The sequence below is a fragment of the Podarcis muralis genome, chromosome 7, assembly GCF_964188315.1.
Source record: "Podarcis muralis chromosome 7, rPodMur119.hap1.1, whole genome shotgun sequence".
Lineage (NCBI taxonomy): Eukaryota > Metazoa > Chordata > Lepidosauria > Squamata > Lacertidae > Podarcis > Podarcis muralis.
This window is the reverse complement of record NC_135661.1, coordinates 74,665,836-74,684,974: the sequence shown is the minus strand read 5'-3', so window position 1 is coordinate 74,684,974 and position 19,139 is coordinate 74,665,836. Positions and strand designations below refer to the sequence as shown.

Genomic DNA, 19,139 nt, shown 5'->3' with positions numbered 1-19,139 from the left:
CCCCACCCCCACCCCAATCCCATTCCTGGAAGCACAGGTTTTCCTGTTAATTGGATTTTAATTGGAGTAAACTAAAGGCCCGTGCCAGAGGCAATGAGATAAGAAACTGGGAAAACAACCCAGCTACAAGGATGTGAAAGGTTTGGATTGAGAGCAGATTTCATTCGGTCGAAAAGATGATGGGGGGAGGGGAGCCCACAGTTTGCTGGCTTAAGGTTTTTCTCTGCATTTATGATATAGCAACTCCCCCCCCCCCGAATGCAAGTTTTATTTCAAAATATCTGCACAAGTGAGGATAGAAAAAATCGTAATATAACATGGGATTTAGCAAAATTGGAACTCTTTGTGTGTGAGAGAGGAACTGAGAGGGAAGGGGGGAATAAATGCTATGCTTTGAAAATATAGAGCAAAATCCTCCCTAACCTCTATTATCCACAAAGGAATGTGTTTGAGATAAGGATAAATGGCCATAAATCAGCAGCAGGGAGGAAAGGAGTCTACCAGCTGTGAGAATAGAAAATTTTGGATTAACAATCTGCAGTCTGGATTCAGACTGTTCTTCCTAGGCTGGGAAAAATGGCGGAGATGGCTTGCTTACTGGAAGTTGAATCATGGGATGAAGCGATGCAGTGACCTTTGGAAACTCTGGGATAACTGCTTCTCCCGAGACATGACGGGAACCATCAACAGCTGCAGGAATAAAGGATACAACACCATATATGGATGGGAAAACATCATGGGGGAAATTGTCACACACAGGAAAGAATAAGGATTACAGCTAAAGTTCCTCACTTGAAATTACCTATTAGACCAACATTGAAATCACAAGATTGTAGCTGTTATATTAGGGATTATTATATCTTAGTGGAATGTAGGAGAATGAACTCATCAACTCTAGCATGCGGGGGGGCAGTTTAAGTACTGTAGTTTTCCGGGTATTAGAAGAGGTTTCCCCCCACAAACATTACGTGAAAAAAGGGTCTTATACATGGTCAGTGCATATTGGTGATATGGGATTGGTTGGTTCTGCTAGCTGGAGATTGTCAGTGGTGTTATAGGTGGCTGCGATAAGGGCCAGTGTCTATTTGGCGTTCCTGCCACAATAGGGTGGGCATAAGGGAAAAGCTGATAGGCGGTGGGCATGTGCAGGTGAAATGGGTGAGCGATTATTGGCAATATCCCCCCTAAAAAAAGCTCCACAACTCTGGTCCACCCACCCCCCAGGAAAAGCTCAAAAACTCTGGGGGCAATCCTCCACAAAAAACCCCCAACAACTCAGGGCAAACTCCCCCCATTTTTGTAAGTTTGAGTCCCCCCAAATAGGGGTTGTCTTATACATGGGGGCGTGTTATACACAGAAAAATACTGCAAATTGTACAATTTGACATTGAATAATTGGCATTAATAATTGTATTAATTGGATAAAATTGCTATTGTTATAATGAGGCTGTTATTGGAACTATATTGGAAAAGATATATATATATATAGATATATATATAGATATAGATATAGATATATATATAACAACAACAATTGAGCTGTCAGAATTGTTCAGGTTCTAAGCACTAGAGGGCATGAAAATGCTTCCCCATAACTCTGAGCTGCAATCAGTGCTACATGGATGAGGATAATGGTGCTTTTCAAAGAGATACATTCAGCACTGCTAAAATTCTATAATGCAATTCTGGGAAGCACACGAGTACTGGCCCATGCTCAGTCAGGAAGAGCAGGAAGAGCGTCTTGTCAGGTGGATGGCTGGATAAAGCGACCAAACTCTCTGGTTCCTACTCTGTATCACTGGGATCTGGGGTGAACAACTGGGCAGAATTTGGACTTAAAAACCTTGACAAGTCAGAGGTACTTTCTCTCTCCCCTCTTTTTTTAAAGTAATATTTTTATTGCTATTACAGGTTACAAATCCTTAAAGAACAGTGAAACAAACAAAAACCACCACCCTGCCTCCCCCCAGAGATGAAATGATAGATTACAGTGAGGCCAGCAACCCTCAGAACAGCACAGTCAGAGATTTACGTAGTCCATCGAGCTCAATCACCTGATCAATCAATCATCCTGATTAGCGATGACTCTCAAGAATTTCAGAGACGGTTCTCTCTCAACTCAAGGCAGTGTACAGAGTTCTGGCCCCTTTCCCCCTCACAACCTAAGAGATGGGCTAAGTGATGCTGGGAGAGAGAGAGAAACAGAGAGACAGAGACACACACACACAGAGAGAATGGCCTACCCATCTAGTCAGCTTCATGGGTGAATGGTAATGATGGCTCCAAGATGCTTGGAGTGCCATCGTCTGAGTGGGCCATTCAATCGCCCTCCCTCTCTGTGCCCAATCCAAAAAACTTCCCAGGGAAGACATTCCAGGCAAATGGGAGTTGATGCTCTATCTCCTTATGCAGGATGCTGCCCGCGTGCTCAGAGAGGACAGGCAGCAAAATGAAGGTTGAGGGACACCAATTCCAGGAGGCTCCAATAGTCAACCCTGTTCAGGGGCATGGACCTTGTCTGGTGCCTGATGATGCCAGCTCTTGACATTGTTTGTACTGAGCAAGTCCATGAATTCACATTTCTCTGGTTTCAGGCTGCAAGCCTCACTGTGTCTACTCACAAGCAGGGATTAGCTGGTCCCTAATATAATGCATTTTTTTTTACATTGCCTTCCACAGATGTATAGATTTGTATGCATACTTTTATTTGCATTTGAGCATGCATTATATGGCTGGAAAGGAGATGTGGGTGGTGCTGTGGTCTAAACAACTGAGCTTGCTGATTGGAAGGTCAGCGGTTCGAATCTGCGCAACGGGTGAGCTCCCATTGCTCTTTCCCAGCTTCTGCCAACCTAGCAGTTCCAAAGCATACCAGCGCAAGTAGATAAATAGGCACCAACAGGAATGTAAATAGCATTTCAGTGCACTCTGGCACTCATCACAGTGTTCTATTGCGCCAGAAGTGGTTTAGTCATGCTGGCCACATGACCTGGAAAGCTGCCTGTGGACAAACGCCAGCTCCCTTTGCCTGAAGCGAGATGAGCGCTGCAACTCCATAGTCACCTTTGACTGGACTTAACCATCCAGGGGTCCTTTAACTACCGTATTTTTTCCTCTATAAGACTCACTTTTTCCCTCCTAAAAAGTAAGGGGAAATGTGTGTGCGTCTTATGGAGCGAATGCAGGCTGCACAGCTATCACAGAAGCCAGCGATCCCTCTTGCTGTTCTGGCTTCTGAGATTCAGAATATTTTTTTTCTTGTTTTCCTCCTCCAAAAACTAGGTGCGTCTTGTGGTCTGGTGTGTCTTATAGAGCAAAAAATACGGTATATGGCTGGAGAACCGCAGTACAAAATTCAGGAAAGTGAATATTTCAAAGGAGGGGGACATTTCTGTTTGGTTATTGTTTCATAAAGTGCAAAGTTAAATACAAAATGAAACATTTTTCTCTCCCATCCCTATTCAGAAGTCCCACTGAATTCAATGGGCCTTACACCCCAGTAAATGGGGTTAGGGTTGCCACCTTAATGCGACTTTCAAACCACTCCACCTCTCAGATTTCCTTATTTGTTCAAGTCTCTCTTATTTGCTGAAGGTGGGTGGCAAGCTGGATTGCGTAAGACCAAACTGAGTATTTGTGAGGAACTTGATGTGGAGATTAAGGTCTGTGGAAGGCAGAGGTGGAAAAAATCTTAAGGGAGGGTGTCAGGAAAGTCACCTGTAAGGCTGGATTTGTTTGGACATTGATAAATATGTATTATTGTCTGATTAACTGGGAAGGCGCGGAAGGAAAATGGGGGAAGGTTAAGGCCAGAGTTGTTGCCACATTCATCTCCTCCTCCAGTCATTCAGTTATATTTACATAGAAGGAGAATGTCAGAAATATTTTTTTTCACTCTTAGAGAGGCATGCAAGGCTGACCCTAGCATTAGGCAGAGTGAGGTCACCACCTCAGGCAGTTGGATGTAGATTTCATGAAAGGGCAGCAAATTGTTAGCTCTCCATGGGAGTCTCAATGGAATACATTAGTATTAAATTAAGCAGTTAACAATTTGCTGCCCTTTCATTAAACCTACGTCCAACTGCCTGGATTGCAGGATTTTTCTGTCTCAAGGGCCAAAATAATTTGGCCACTCCAATTCACCTGACTCCACCCTGAGATATACTTTTGGATTAATCCGGTCTTCGTGCAATGCATTGGGTTTGTTGCTATGGAATAACTGAACACTCAAACAGATTTATTGATCAACAAGTGACGCCAAGGTTCTTTATTTGCAATAAAAGGTTTTGGTTGTTCAGCAGCAAGGAAAGATCCCACAAGAGAGATTCATTTATGAAACAAAAAGGGGCAGAAGGCACTGTGTTGCAGTGGTTTCCTGAGTCTCTAATACTGCAAAAGAAGAAAAGGAACACCCATTAGAATTCAAATGCCAAGAGAGACCCAATAGGACAGCTCTCCCCAATATGACTGTCTCTCTAAATCTCCTCATCTCACATTGCACTGGGGGCTACAGCACATGACAGATGTCTGTCACAGGTACAAAAAGGTGTTTCTTTCAGTAAAAACACTATATTATGAAATCAGGGTACTAATCTGTGGCCCATACATTTTCCTGAATATTTGAAGAAGGTATGTGTCTTTCTAGCTAGATACTAGACTTTTACCCCACTCTCAAGGTGGGCTCAAAGTGCTTAGACAGACTTAGATGTGTGGCTGCCTTTCCTCCAATTTCCCCCAAAACAAGCTTTCCAAGGAACAGCCATTGCTCAATAGTAGGCCATCTGCTTTGCATGAAGATCCATGTTCAAACCCTTGCATCTCCATATATGACTGGGAGAAACCCCCTTTTCTGAAACCCTAGGCAGCCACTGCCAGTCAATGTAGACAATAGGGAGGTAGGTGGGCCAGTGTATCTGACTTGGTATAAGACAGCATCCTCTGTTTGTTCCCTTATTAGGCTGAAAATGCCAGACTAGATGGGAGCTTGACTTGACAAGCATCCCTTACATCCCTATTTCACAGTTAACTCCCCAGTCATCACTGGGGGGGAAATGCTAGGATAGATGGACCTAGCCTATTTCTCGACCTATTTCACCAACGCAACTCTTCCATTCTTATAATACATTAGTTCTGCCCCCATCCCATAACACTCTGCTGGGATGGCATGATGCATCCATTTCTCCTGTTTATGCAAAGGCAACCCTGTATGCTTCCAGTGATGCTGTGGCAACAAAATGACTGAGCCATGCCATCAAACCCTATTCCTAATGGAGAGATTCAGCAGTACGAATACTCACCCAAACAATGGGGTCATCATTATTATTCTGCAAGGCAAAACATTGACAGATTATTCAGCTACTAATCCAAATTTGTGGTTTTTCAAGACTCTTAGGCTTTGCATTTGGAGTTAGGCAAGGGGGGGGGAATCACTTTGAGGGTTCTTTTCCATATACCATCCATAAAAAAGATCTAGACCTGGGAGGAGAAACTCTGGTCCTCCAGATGTTGGTGGACTGCAAATCCCATCATCCCTGGATACTGGCCATGCTGGTTGGGCCTGATGGGGGTTGGATTTTAACAATACCTAGAGGGCCACAGGTTCCTCACCTCTGACCTAGTTCCTCTCACTCACAAGATTTTTTTGGAATATGGCATAAAGTGAAGTCATTAAGTGTTACCTTTTATGCCCAGCATGGAGAATAAAGTACAAAGAGTAGAAGTGGAGTACTTGGGGAATGCTTGGGTAGAAAGGTAATACTTAGAAAGTACTCAGGGTAAAAAGATAGTTAGGCATCCACATGATTCATGAGATCTTGCATTGGTGGTTATGCTACATGGCTGGGCTGTGGGACTCTGGGGACTGCCTGTCAAAATTACCTCTTCTTTTTTTTGTAAAAGAACAAACAGGCTTGACATTTGAACAGATAGTGATCTGATGTAACTGAGAGCATTTGAAAGGGAAGAAGAGCGCTGCCAGGCTCGACAAGGGAGTGCTATGTTTTTAATTGTTCTTGAAACCTTAATTCATGTGTGGCAGAAGAATTCTGGGAGAGAATCCATGGGTGCATGGATCCATGTAACTAGACAGTGGGATCTTCTGTTTGTTCCATCCCTACAGAACTGCTGCTTCACAACCATTCAGTCTCATTGCTCTCTTGGAAATGCCCAGGCTTGCTGTCAACATTTTCTTTGGGGGGGGGGGGCTGTCTAGCTGGTAATGTCAGAGATCATCCAAGAGATACTATGAAATATTTTGTTGCAGGCTGAGGTATGTGTGTTTGATTATAGAGAAGGCAAATGACTCTATAAAGTATTCCCCAAGGGTATTTCAAATGCTAGGGCAGGATTGAGGCCCTTATGTTTTTGGATTCCAACTCCCATCAGTACCAGACAACGTGGATAATGATCAGGGATTATGAGAGCTGTCGTCCAGCAACATCGGGAAGGCAAGAGGGGGCCACCCCTGTGTAAGATGATCCCAAAGCTTGGCTGTCTTAAGTAGCCAGTTGCCAGCCCAAGAGAAGAACTGGTGTGACAAGCGAATGTACAAGCGAGATGGTCAAGCTGGCCTATCTCTGGTACTTACTCCATTGTTGTTGAAGCTGTTGTCACCAGCATTGTTGTTATCAAAACTTCCACTGTTCTGTAAACAGAATGCAAGGGGATATATTAGTGATCTGCAGTTCTCTCGTGGCAAGGAGCTTTACGGGGTCAGTTTCCTTTGAGAGAGCATTATACCCTTATGGCATTTGGTAATACCTACAAATATACAAGTTCAGCAAGGAGGTGCAGGAGGTGCCTGAACCTGTCACCAATACTGGAACCAGGCTCCCCACAGTGGATGGCTGTGACTGGGAACTGCCCGCTCTTTCAATTTGCTGCAAAGTGCTGGCATAGCTTTGCTTTGGAGCACTGTGCGAGGAATTTTAAAAGGGCAGCCAGGGTGTCCTCTACTGTAGGAGGAGGCCACCTTGCCAGGGACACCTCAACCTGGAACCTGCCTACAAGAATGAACACAGGCCAAAAAGGGGAGAGAGTGCCAGGGCAGTGTTTAAAGCAGGGGGAGTTCCTTCAGAGGCAAAAAGGCACATCCTTGTAGCTTCCTAGACAGATGCACAGCTCAAGTTTTCCATCTGCATTCCTCTTTGCTAAAATCTTTCTCTCCAGAGTACATGCCCCACCAGATAAGTGGAGGAAGTAGCAGTCCCCAGCCATCAATGCTAATTTAAGTAAACATCTTCTTTTGATTCAGTTTCAATCAATTTGGTTACCCAGTACTTCACACTATTGACAAGCTATACAGTCCCCCCTCAAAAAAAAAAAAAATCTTCTATAAGTTTATGGTTGCTTTAACCCAGGGTTGGTGAACCTGTGACCCTTTAGATCCTGGGTGACTCTACCTCCCAACATCCCTGGGCCATCACAGCCAGTGGCCAGGAATGAGGGGAGTTACTGTCCAGCAGTTATCGGGATGCCCACTGGTTCTCCATCTCTGTTTTAGAGCAATGCTAGACTAGACGGATCATGTATACTCTTGCTGATACTTACTCCTCCATATGCCCAAAACTGGTTCTGCAACAGAAAACAGAAAAAAACAGAAATTGAGAACACCCCTCAGATACCCAGTCTATAATTAGCAGGGTACATATTCCACTAGATTAAAAGCAATAGCTCTATCACTGAGAATCTACGATATGATCTATCCATTATACACAGGAAGCTGCCAGGTAAACAGAACAGGCAGTTAGTGACGGTGCTATGTGCCAGCCCTCCCTCCAACCTGGAGAATTGTGGTTGTCCTATCATCTAGCCTTCGGGTCTGTGGCTGATGCTGTTGAATGACCGATCAGCTTTGAATCAGACCTCTCTCATCCACAATCTGATTGTGGATGAAGAAGACCTGGTCTGCATCACTGAGACCTAGGTGGGTAAGTAGATGGAGTTGGTCTCACCCAGCTGTGCCCACCTAGGTACTTGGTGCAGCATCAGGGCAGACTTGAGGGTCAGCGAGGGGGAGTTGCTGTAGTCTATAGAAATTCCATCTCTAATTTTACTTTAAAATGTTCCCATTTTGTATTATTTTTTTGTATTTTTATGTTGTGAATCATCCTATCATCTTCGTATGAAGGATGTTATACAAATCTAAATAAATTATTATTTTTATATCAACTCAGACCATTGGTCAATCTAGCTCAATATTGTCTACACTGGGGCAGGGTACATTTTTCAACTGAAGAGACACATTCCTTTCTGGAGACCTTCCAGGAGACAAAGTGGGCAGAGCGATGTGTGAAATCTACCTTACTACTGCAAAGTAGTTTCTTCATATTCACGCAATCTCCTCTACCTACCACCCAGACAATGGATGCTGTGCCCTAACTGGATGTGGTTCTCCAAGAAGCAGAAGCATACACAGCATATTCCAAGCCCTCCCTGGAGATGCCAGTAATTGTCCCTGGCACTTGCTGCATGCAAGGCAGATTCACTAAGCATAAAGCCATGGTCCCTCCCTGAGTTGGGACAACGTGCTGCAACACTGTAGAAGGACTAACATTAATGGAGATCTAAGCTTGGGTAGAAATCCATCCTTTTATTAAGCCAATGCATTATTTATTTTTAATCAATGTATTTAAATAATAATAATCTGCATGTTACCAAAGAGAATGAAGCATAATTAGTGAGAATGTTTGCTACCATTTTTAAAAAAGAGGCCAATATTTCAGGAAAGGGGAATATGGATCATCACAGAGGAATTCTAGGGGACTTACTCCATTGTTGTTGAAGCTGTCAGACCCTACGCTGTTGCCATCAAAGCTGCCTGCATTCTGCAAGGGAACAGAATGAGGATAATGTTAGGTGGAGGACTGGAAACAACAGCCCCTTCTTAAAACAGCATTAACTGCATCAGAGTCAGGGATAGAGCTCTTGGAAGGATTTGGATGTGAACCCAAAGGTAGAAAAGCTCCCCACCCACCTTCTCTCTCCCTCTCTCTCTCTCTCTCTCTCTCTCTCTCTCTCTCTCTCTCTCTGAAGAAGCTGAGGGCATCTACATTCTCTGAAACTGTTTCTCATCAGAATCCACACCCACCTAACAAGTGGAATGGGTAGTAGCCACTGAACAGCAATGCTAACTTAAGCAAATATCTTCTTCGGCTTCAGTTTCAATCACTTTGGGTGCACCCAGCACTGACACTATTGAATCAATACAGGCTCTTTTCATGTTCTAACCACCAGCTGATCTATAGGATTAGGGTTGCTTTAACTTAGGGGTGGGGAACCTGTGGCCTTCCAGATGCTGAAGGACTCCAGCTCCCATGATCCCTGGGTCCGGAATGATGGGTGCCACTGTCCAATGAAATCTGGATGCCCATAGGTTTTCTATCTTGGTTTTAGGGCAATGCTAGGCTAGATAGATCATGCACATGCTTGCTGATACTTACTCCTCCATTCCCCCCCAACTGGTTCTGCAACAGAAAACAGGGGAGAAAAGTCATAAATTAAGAGCATCCCCAGATACCTAATTTATAACAAGCAGAGAAGACATTTCACTGGACTAAAAGCTATAGCTCTCTTACTGCAATGCTATTATGCAATCTACCCATTTTACTTAGGAATTCTATGGTTCTATGGAAGCAGCCCAATCCTGTGTCAAGTCAGATTAATAGTGCATCCAGCTCCGTATTGTCTGCACCAGGGCAGGGAACCTTCTTCAAACCAACAGCTACATTCCTTTCTGGGCAACCTTCCAGGTAACAAAAGCCAGTGGTGGACACAGCCAGGAACAAAGGTGGACAGAGCAATGAGTGTGCATTTTACCTTATTACTTTAAGCTATTTTTTTCATATTCACACAACCTTTTGTATCCGTCCTCCAAGCAGTGTATATTGTGCCCTAATTGGTTGTGGTTCTCCAAGGTTTCATACAGGGCACATTTCAAGGCCTCCCTGGAGATGCCAGCAATTGTCCTGGCACCTTCTGCATGCAAGGCAGATGCACTAACCATAAATCCATGGTCCCTCCCTGAGTTGGGGCAACACTGTAGAAGGACTGGTATGAATGGAGATCTAAGCTTGGGTGGAAATGCATCCTTTTATTACACCAATGTATCCTTTTATTTTATTTTTTAATAATAGGGTACCAAAGAGAAGGAAGCACAATCAGTGGGAATGTTTGCTACCATTGATTAAAAAAGACCATTATTTGAGGAAAGGGGAATATGGATCATCACAAAAGACAGAGGGGACTTACTCCGTTGTTGTTGAAGCTGCCAGATCCTGCGTTGTTGCCATCAAAGCTGCCTCCATTCTACAAGAGAACAAAATGAGCATAATGTTAGGTGGAGGACTGGAAAGAGGAGTCCCTTCTTAAAACAGCAATAACTGGATCAGATCGGGATGGAACTCTGGACAGGATTTGGATGTGGACCCAAAGGTAGAAAAGTCCCCCCCTCTTCTCTCTCTCTCTCTCTCTCTCTCTCTCTCTCTCTCTCTCTCTCTGTGTGTGTGTGTGTGTGTGTGTCAAACAGTTAGCAAGGGAAGCAGATAAGAAGCTGAGAGAAAGGACCCACAGATACCTGAAAATCTCAGGTTTTCTAGCTATGTTCTGTTAAACTGTTTCTCATCAGAGTCCACACCCACCTAAAAAGTGGAATGGGTAGTAGCCACTGAACAGCAATGCTAACTTAAGCAAATATCTTATTTGGCTTCAGTTTCAATCACTTTGGGTACACCCAGTGCTGAACACTTTTGAGTCAATACAGGGTCTTTTCGTGTTCTAACCACCAGCTGATCTGTAGGATTAGGGTTTCTTTAACTTAGGGGTGGGGAACCTGTGGCCTTCCAGATGCTGAAGGACTCCAGCTCCCATGATCCCTGGGTTCGGAATGATGGGAGCCGCTGTCCAATGAAATCTGGATGCCCACAGGTTTTCCATCTTGGTTTTAGGGCAATGCTAGGCTAGATGGATCACGCACATGCTTGCTGATACTTACTCCTCCATACACCCAAAACTCGTTCTGCAACAGAAAACAGGGGAGAAAATTAATAAATTAAGAGCATCCCCAGATACCCTATTTACAACAGGTTACATTCCTTTCTGGACAACTTTTCAGAGGACAAAAGCCAGTGGTGGACACAGCCAGAAACAAAAGTGGGCAGAGCAATAAATGTGCATTTTACTTTATTATTGTGTTAATCTATTCACATTCACCAGACCTTTATCTTCCATCCAGGCAGTGTATATTGGGCCCTAATTGGTTGTGGCTCTCCAAGGTTTCACACAGAGCACATTCCAAGCCCTCCCTGAATATCTGAGTGATTGTCCCTGGGATCTTCTGCACGCAAAGTGGATGCACCAAACATTAAGCCATGGTCCCTCCCTGAGTTGGGCCAACATGCTGCAAAGGACTAGCATGAATGGAGATCTAAGCTTGGGTGGAAATGCATCCTTTTATTAAGCCAATGCATCTTTTAAAAAAAATCATCTGCAGGTTATCAAAGGAAGCACAATCAGTGGCGATGTTTGCTACCTTAATTTTTTTTTTTTAAGGCCATTATTTGGCTGAGGAAATACGGATCAGCATAAAACACATAGGAATTCTATGACTTACTCCATTGTTGTTGAAGCTGCCAGATCCTGCGTTGTTGCCATCAAAGCTGTGTGCATTCTGCAAGAAGAGAGCATCCTGTTAGGTGGAGGGCTGGAAAGAAAAGCCCTTTCCTAAAACAGCAATGACTGGATCCGGGTCTGGGATGGAAGTCTGGGCAGCAAGAGTAACCCTTTCATGGCTATTAGCTCGAGATAGTCTTTTCCTCCATCAATTTGTTTAATCCCCCTTTAAAGCCAACCTCTGTCAAGTTTGGTTTCTCTTGCTTTCTTAAATTCAGTTCTCCATTCTTTCAGATTAATCTGCATTTTAAAAACCAACAGCAGCTCTCATGAGAATCTATCGGCATTTTGGTGTGTTTTCTCTGAATCATTGCACACAGTTTTGCCTTACATATATTTCTGCCAAAAAAAAATGTTCTGTAACAGAATGATTTGCATATGCTCCTTTAACTAAAATATGCATGTATATGCACAGCTGACATTGGCATGTGGTGTTTTGCACTGCAAAATTTGGAGAAATGAAAGAAAGAAAATTTGAAGAATTTTGAAGGATGGCTGTGTTTTGGACTAAATAGTGTTTAGGAAAGTATGGATTAGGTAGGTTTACCTTTAAATGAGAATGGAATAATATTTCTCTCCTATCCCTACATTCACCTCAACTCTCCATATGGACCCCAACCCAGCACAGTGGGTACTCGCCAACCATTGCCCAAATTTTGATGTATTTTTGATTTCTAGAGGGCTTGAGTAATCCAAAGGAACAGTCAACATTTCTCTGTTCAGTTGCTACTTGAACTATCACTGGGATTTTGAATATTTTTTTAGAATTCAATGAGCAGGTCCTGCTGATATAATTTGAGTGCAGGATGGGGGCATATGCTGGTAGACCACAACCCTAGATGCTGGTAGACCCCAACTCCCATCAGCCCTAGCTCAGCATAGCCAGTGGTCAAGGCTGATGGAAATTGTAGTCCAACAATACCTGCAGCCCCACAGGTTCTCCAGCTTTGTTTTAGGGAAATGCTACATGAGATGGATCATGCATATACCCTTGCTGATACTTACTCCTCCTAATCCCTCATAATCGTTCTGAAACATAAAAGAAAAAGAAAAACCAGAAATTAAGAACATCCACCAGATTTATAATTGGGAGAGTGCACATTTCACCAGATTACAAGTTCCCTCTCTCAGACATCAAAACTGCTATCTGATCTCTCCATTCTACATAGATAGACAGCTGCCTTACACTGAGTCACAACATTGGTCTATCTAGCTCAATACTGTCTACACTGGGGCTGGAATACACTTCCAGCTTGAGGGCCACATTCCATTCTGGACAACCTTCCAGGGGCCAAGTGCAAGTTGTGGGCGGGGCCAGAGACAAAAGTGAGAATAGAAATAAATATGTGGGGGGTTTGTTTTGTTTTTTTACTTTGCTACACGAACTTAGTTTCTTGACATGCACACGTCCTTCCTGATCATCCATCCAGGCAGTGCATTTTGTGCACTGACTGGTTGCATCTCTCAAAGGCTTGAGGCTGGAGAGCTTCCAAGTTCTACCTGGAGATGCCAGGGATTGTCTTTGGGACCTTCTGCATGCAAAGCACGAAGCAGTGAGCTGAAGTCCCTCCCTGAGTTGGAACAACATGCTAGAGCACAATGGAAGGACTAGTATGAATGGAGATCTAAGCTTGAGTGGAAATGCATCCTTATATTAAGCAAATGCATCCTTTATCTTTTTAAAAAAATATAAAGCAATTTGCAGGATACCTAACAGAAGGATACATTTCAGTGGAAATGTTTGCTAGCATTTCTTTAAAAGATTTTTATACATATAGTGGAAAGGGGAATACTGATAAACACAGAGGAGTTCTGGGGTACTTACTCCATTGTTGTTGAAGCTGCCAGATCCTACATTGTTGCCATCAAAGCTGCCTCCATTCTGTAAGGGGACAGAATGAGTTGTTCTGTTAGGTGGAGGACTGTAGCATCTCCCTAAAGCAGCATTGACTGCATTGGGGTCTTGGATGAAGGTTTGGGTTAAGATTTGCACGTGGACCCAAAGGAAGAGAAGTGTTTGTGGTTGTAGGGGTGCGGGGGGAAGCAAACACCAAGCAAGGGAAACAGAGACGAAGCGAGGGCTCACAGAAGGCTAGGGTGATGCTGGTGGAGCTCCCATACCCTTTGCAGTTAGTGGTCTGCCAGGCATGCGGAATTTCAACAAGTAAAGTTTGCTCTGAAGATTTTTACTCTCAAGTCAAGGAAAGCTACAGATGCCAAATTTGCACTCCATAAGGGATGTGAAGCCTCAGCAAAGCAAAGGAGCAAACCAGACACATTAAGAACAAGCCAATTCATGGTCACTTGCTCAAGAGAAAGATAAATAGTATCATGACCTCCAGTTGTAATATGCTGGCCAGCGACCTCATCCCTGCCTCCTTTTATACGTGGGGTGAGATGCTGCAGAAGTGACCTATTGAAGTGCTTTGCTCTCTTGGGGACTGTTTCATTAAATTTCTTCCAAGAAAGGGAAAATTCTCCATCAGTTTCTTAAAAGTGAGGCAGCAGTGCCAATAACAAAGTGTCCCTTCCTTCCTTCCTTCCTTCCTTCCTTCCTTCCTTCCTCCTTCCTTCCTTCCTTCCTTCCTTCCTTCCTTCCTTCCTTCTGCACATGCCACTAACAGCAGCTGCCATTGCATCTTCCAAAGTATCCCTGACCAGGCAGCATTGCTAGCCAATGGAAGCAGGGGGAGAATGGTGTGTGCCACCCCCCAAAAATGATATTTGAATGAATTCTGCAAAAAGGCATTCCAAATGCAGTGATAAAATGAAAAATCTTAGAAGTGCTTTCAGAAAAAGGCATTGTGATCTATTGATTTATCTTTAAGTGGGAAATGAGATTTGTGAGTCTTTGTTGTTGTTTAGTCGTCTTAGTCATGTTCGACTCTCCGTGACCCCATGAACCAGAGCATGCCTTGGAAACTCTCGTTTTCTTCTCAAGGCTTCTCCTTTTTTATGTCCATGGAGTTTTCTTGGCAAAATACTGGAGTGGACTGCCAGTTCCTTCTCCAGGTGGACCACATTTAGTCTAAACTCTCGGCTATGACCTGTCCGTCTTGGGTGGCCCTGCATGGCATGGCTCATAGCTTCTCTGAGTTATTCAAGCCCCTTTGCCATGAAAGGGCAGTGATCCATGAAGGGGTTGTGTGTCTTAAAGGTAAAGGTAAAGGGACCCCTGACCGTTAGGTCCAGTCGTGACCGACTCTGGGGTTGCAGCGCTCATCTCGCTTTACTGGCCGAGGGATCCGGTGTACAGCTTCTGGGTCATGTGGCCAGCATGACTAAGCCGCTTCTGGCAAACCAGAGCAGTGCACGGAAACACCATTTACCTTCCCACCGAACCAGTACCTATTTATCTACTTGCACTTTGACGTGCTTTCGAACTGCTAGGTTGGCAGGAGCAGGGACCGAGCAATGGGAGCTCACCCCGTCGCGGGGATTCAAACCGCCGACCTTCTGATCGGTAAGCCCAAGGCTCTGTGGTTTAACCCGCAGCGCCACCCATGTCCCGTGTGTGTCTTAGGAGGCCATAAACACCTCACAGTATCTCGAGGAGGAAACCTACAAGACAAATTTTGAGGGGGGGGCACACAAAACTCCATCACAGTGGAGAGCCCAGGAGCAGCCGACAATTAACCTGGTGCTTCCAGGGCTATGTAGAAGAGTTTCAGGTTCTTCTTATTAGAATATGATAAATATGAAGATTAGGTAGAGCATTGCACTGTAACCTTTGAAAGGAGGAGGAAGAAGAGTGAATTCACAAGTACAGAAATAGCAAATTGGGATGGTCATTCCTGGAATGTACTACTTCAGTAATTGCATTTTAGAGTTGCCCGATATTTTTTACTGGCTCCTGTGCCCCAAAGCACAACATTAGCAAATGCCGACACTGTGAAACACACCCCTGATTTCTACAGATTCATCAGGAAGTTTGAGCAATCTGTGCATACACACTGACACACACACACACACCGGGCACCACCTGGGCTCCCAGGATTTTGCCTTGTTCATTCTTACCGCAGGTGCAGCTTGGGTGCTGCGCAGAGACAGCAGGCAGAGGCCGAGGAAAGCAGCTGCAACCTGGAACTTCATTTTGGGTTTCTTTTCCTTTGTTCTCCCTCTCAGCTGGGCTTGGGAATAATGGTGTCTTGTGGGGCTCTATTTATGCTGGGCCCTATCATGGGCAGTGCCACACTTGTGGGCCAAGCCCAGTGACTCATGCCTGCAGCTCCCTCTCCCAAGGGTGGGGAACCTCAGGCTCAGCAATATTTATTTTATTCATTTAGAATAAAATATTTACACTGTTGAGCTTTTTTTAAAAAAAAAAAAAAATCTGAGCTATTTACAACAGTTATACTTAAATCCACACAAGAAAAAGCAAACAAAATGTTAAAATGAGAAATCCAGAAACTGTTATGGAAAGAGGAATTATTAATCGCCTGCATAAACATGATGGAATAGAAAACAGGCATTTAAAGGCTGAAACGGAAGGCACCTGCTGAATATTCAGAATGTTCCACAATAAGGGCCAATGACTCAGTTTCCCATTTCTGTCAAACGAGCTTTACCAAGTCTGGGAATGATGAACGACCCTCCTGCAGATGCTCTCAGTGATGGAGCTGGGATATAAGGCTTAAGGTGACCCCTGAGGTACCCTGGACCTAAGTTGTTCAGGGCTTTGCAAGTTAATACAAGGACCTTGAACCTGGCTCGGTAGTAGATGGGAAGCCAGTACAGATGTTTTATCAATGGTGTCACATTTTCCCAGCCAGATACCCCCATCAGCAATCTGGCCACTGCATTCTACACCAGCAGAACCAGGTCCAAGGGCAGCCCCACAAAGAACCTGCTGCAGTAATCAAGCCTCAGGATGACCAATGCATAAACTACAGTGGTCAGACTACCTTTGGGCAGGATCGACTGCAGCTGGTGAACCAGACAAAGCTGGCAAAAGGCAAATGGTCAGAGAGGAAGCTCTAGTGACAAAAATGTATCTGAGAGTACCCCAAATCTCTGCACTTGCTCCTTCAGGGGGGATGTAATCCCAGCCAGAAAAGGTGATTTGTCAATTTCCCAAACATGCGAAGAACTGATAGAAATTAAAACTGATTGTCTACTGTTAGTTAGAGGCACTTGCCACAGGGCTGAGCTCTCTCTGATGCACACCAAGCCACAAATGTAAAGCGAGTGGCAGGTTGAACAAGGTAAGTTAATTTGGCTGTGATTCTTGTTTGCTGAAGGTGGATGGGATTCCTGTTTGCACCCTGTGGGCAAGACCTACTCTGACTGCTAGGAGCTTGATTTGAACACTGAGGCCTGAGCGGGGGGCGGGAACGGGACGACTCACTGATAACGTGGGATATTCTGTTGGGCTTTTGAAACAATATAGTCCACAAGATTACAAATGAAAATCTGCTGCGTTGCAATGTTCAGCACGGATTGCCACGTACTCTCTTTCGCACCTGGACCGACTATTTTCTGTACATGCACATGGGCAAATGATTGGGAGTGCTCCAATATCTTCTTTTTGGAGTGATTTGAGTCGTGTTTTTCTCAAAGCTCTGCTGTACATCACAGAACTTGCACACTCTCCTCTTGCAACTGAAGCACCTTGTGCTGAAATCAAGGATGGGCAAAAAAAATATGACAATTTCAGTTTCATAGAATCATAGAAACGTAACGTTGGAAGGGACCTCAAGGGTAATCCAGTCCAACCCTCCTGCAGTGCAGTTCCTCCTTTCCCCAGTCTTAAATTCAAGTTCATTTTATAATAATAATAATAATAATAATAATAATAATAATAATAATAATAATAATAATTTATACCCCGCCCATCTGGCTGGGTTTCTCCAGCCACTCTGTGCAGCTTCCAACGGAATATTAAAATACAATAACCTATTAAACATTAAAAGCTTCCCTAAACAGGGCTGCCTTCAGATGTCTTCTAAAAGTCTGGTAGTTGTTTTTCTCTTTGACATCTGGTGGGAGGGCGTTCAGCAGGGTGGGTGCCACTACCGAGAAGGCCCTCTGCCTGGTTCCCTGTAGCTTTGCTTCTTGCAATGAGGGAGCCTCCAGAAGGCCCTGGGCACTGGACCTCAGTGTCCGGGCTAAACGATGGGGGTGGAGACGCTCCTTCAGGTATACTGGACCGAGGCTTTTGAAAAAGTCCTCATGAAAACCCACTAGCAACTTAGGGTTGCTCTTGTCCCGTGCCTAAAAAAAGCATGGTTCTGAGCAGTTGTCCAGTTCACCCACGCTTTCTAGACACAAGTCCAAGCAGTTCTCCCCTTGCCCCTTTCCTTTCCCAGGGGAAGTCCACTCCTTAGCTCTAAATTGGAGGAAACACCCATCTGGGTAAAAAGCTGAATTGCCATTTGCTCCGACTGAGCACTAAAGAGCAGTTTTCCCTGGGGGAAGGCAGAGGGAAAAGAGAAAGCATGGATAAGCCCTTACTGAGCATTTCTCCCATTATGCACAATTTTGCAAAGCAATTTCCCTAAAATACTGCATTTTTTACATGTTATCTCTGCATTTTTACACACACTTTACCATAATATACACTTTTTTGGGTCCACATCACTTTGCTGGAGAACTGCACTGCAAAATTTGGAGAAGTGTGCAGTTCAAAGGATTGCTGTGTTTTGGTTCTCATACTCACCTTTAAATCCAAATTGAATCAAATTTCTCCCCTATCCCTAATTTCACCTGCGTGAGAAGTTATGTGTGTTGAAATCCACTCCTCACCAACACAGGACATTGGAGTTCTGCTGTCCTTTGCATCTGGCTTCCCTAGTTGTCCCTAAACTGCATAATTCTGTAGAGCCTGAGAGCTTGAGACAGTGATCTCTCTGGCGATTATATCTCAGACCACATCTAGGCCATCAGAGTGGCTGTGGCTTAGGCTGGGGCCTGGGTCTAGCGAAGCGGCTTGCTTCACTAACCAGAAAAAGTTCTGGGTTACGCCAGCAGACTGGCAGCCACACAGCAAACAGAGCTGCATGACAATCAGTAGATGCTGAGGCTGTTGCATCTGTGTCATGGCCCTAGTCAATGGAAACACACACACTCACACACACAGACTCAGTGTGTCCTAGATAGCATGTCATAGAGCAAAATGGGTTAATAGGGCATGCTTCTGAAGACTGAATGCTGGCGACAATCAGCCACGTGCATGATGTGCAACCTGCAACTTTCCAGAGATGTTGCAATTCTGAATTGTAGGAGCTCATCCTGACAGCCCCTATAACCACACCCCAAAATGCAGGTACTTGTATTGACCCATTATATATAGGCAAACAGACAGAGATATAAGAATTGTGTGTGCATGTGTGTGCGCGCGCACACAAAACACAGCATATAGTATAATACCCAGTTGTTTAGAAACGGCATAACTGCAGTCCCTTCCATAGTTTCCAGAAAGGAAGCTCCATTGAACTTAGTGGTGCTTTCTTCTGACTCTATAGGTGCAACAT

At 44.3% G+C, this 19,139-nt stretch overlaps 1 protein-coding gene across 2 annotated transcripts; it reads right to left on the bottom strand.

Moving 5' to 3' along the window:
• Positions 1 to 4,236: 4,236 nt before the first annotated feature.
• Positions 4,237 to 15,790, bottom strand: LOC114603509 (uncharacterized). Of its 2 annotated transcripts, XM_028742558.2 has the most exons (12): positions 15,685 to 15,790; positions 13,493 to 13,549; positions 12,673 to 12,696; positions 11,609 to 11,665; positions 10,991 to 11,014; positions 10,249 to 10,305; positions 9,441 to 9,464; positions 8,769 to 8,825; positions 7,549 to 7,572; positions 6,587 to 6,643; positions 5,298 to 5,324; positions 4,237 to 4,389 (listed from the first exon to the last, which is right to left on the bottom strand). In XM_028742558.2, the coding sequence occupies exons 1-12, from the start codon at positions 15,757 to 15,759 to the stop codon at positions 4,384 to 4,386; spliced, it is 489 nt and encodes a 162-aa protein (XP_028598391.2). In that variant the 5' UTR covers positions 15,760 to 15,790; the 3' UTR covers positions 4,237 to 4,383. The 2 variants fall into 2 exon arrangements, with proteins under 2 accessions (XP_028598391.2, XP_028598393.1); XM_028742560.2 differs by lacking the exons at positions 8,769 to 8,825; positions 9,441 to 9,464.
• Positions 15,791 to 19,139: the final 3,349 nt, after the last annotated feature.

Bases quoted from the DNA above. Each gene is read 5' to 3' on its own strand.
- LOC114603509 (XM_028742558.2), bottom strand. From the start codon at position 15,759: ATGAAGTTCCAGGTTGCAGCTGCTTTCCTCGGCCTCTGCCTGCTGTCT. The intron at 10,306-10,990 runs GTAAGTATCAGC...GTTCTCTTGTAG, and splicing joins AGTTTTGGGTGTATGGAGGA to AATGGAGGCAGCTTTGATGG. The intron at 7,573-8,768 runs GTAAGTCCCCTA...TTTCTGTTGCAG, and splicing joins ACAGCTTCAACAACAATGGA to AACCAGTTTTGGGCATATGG.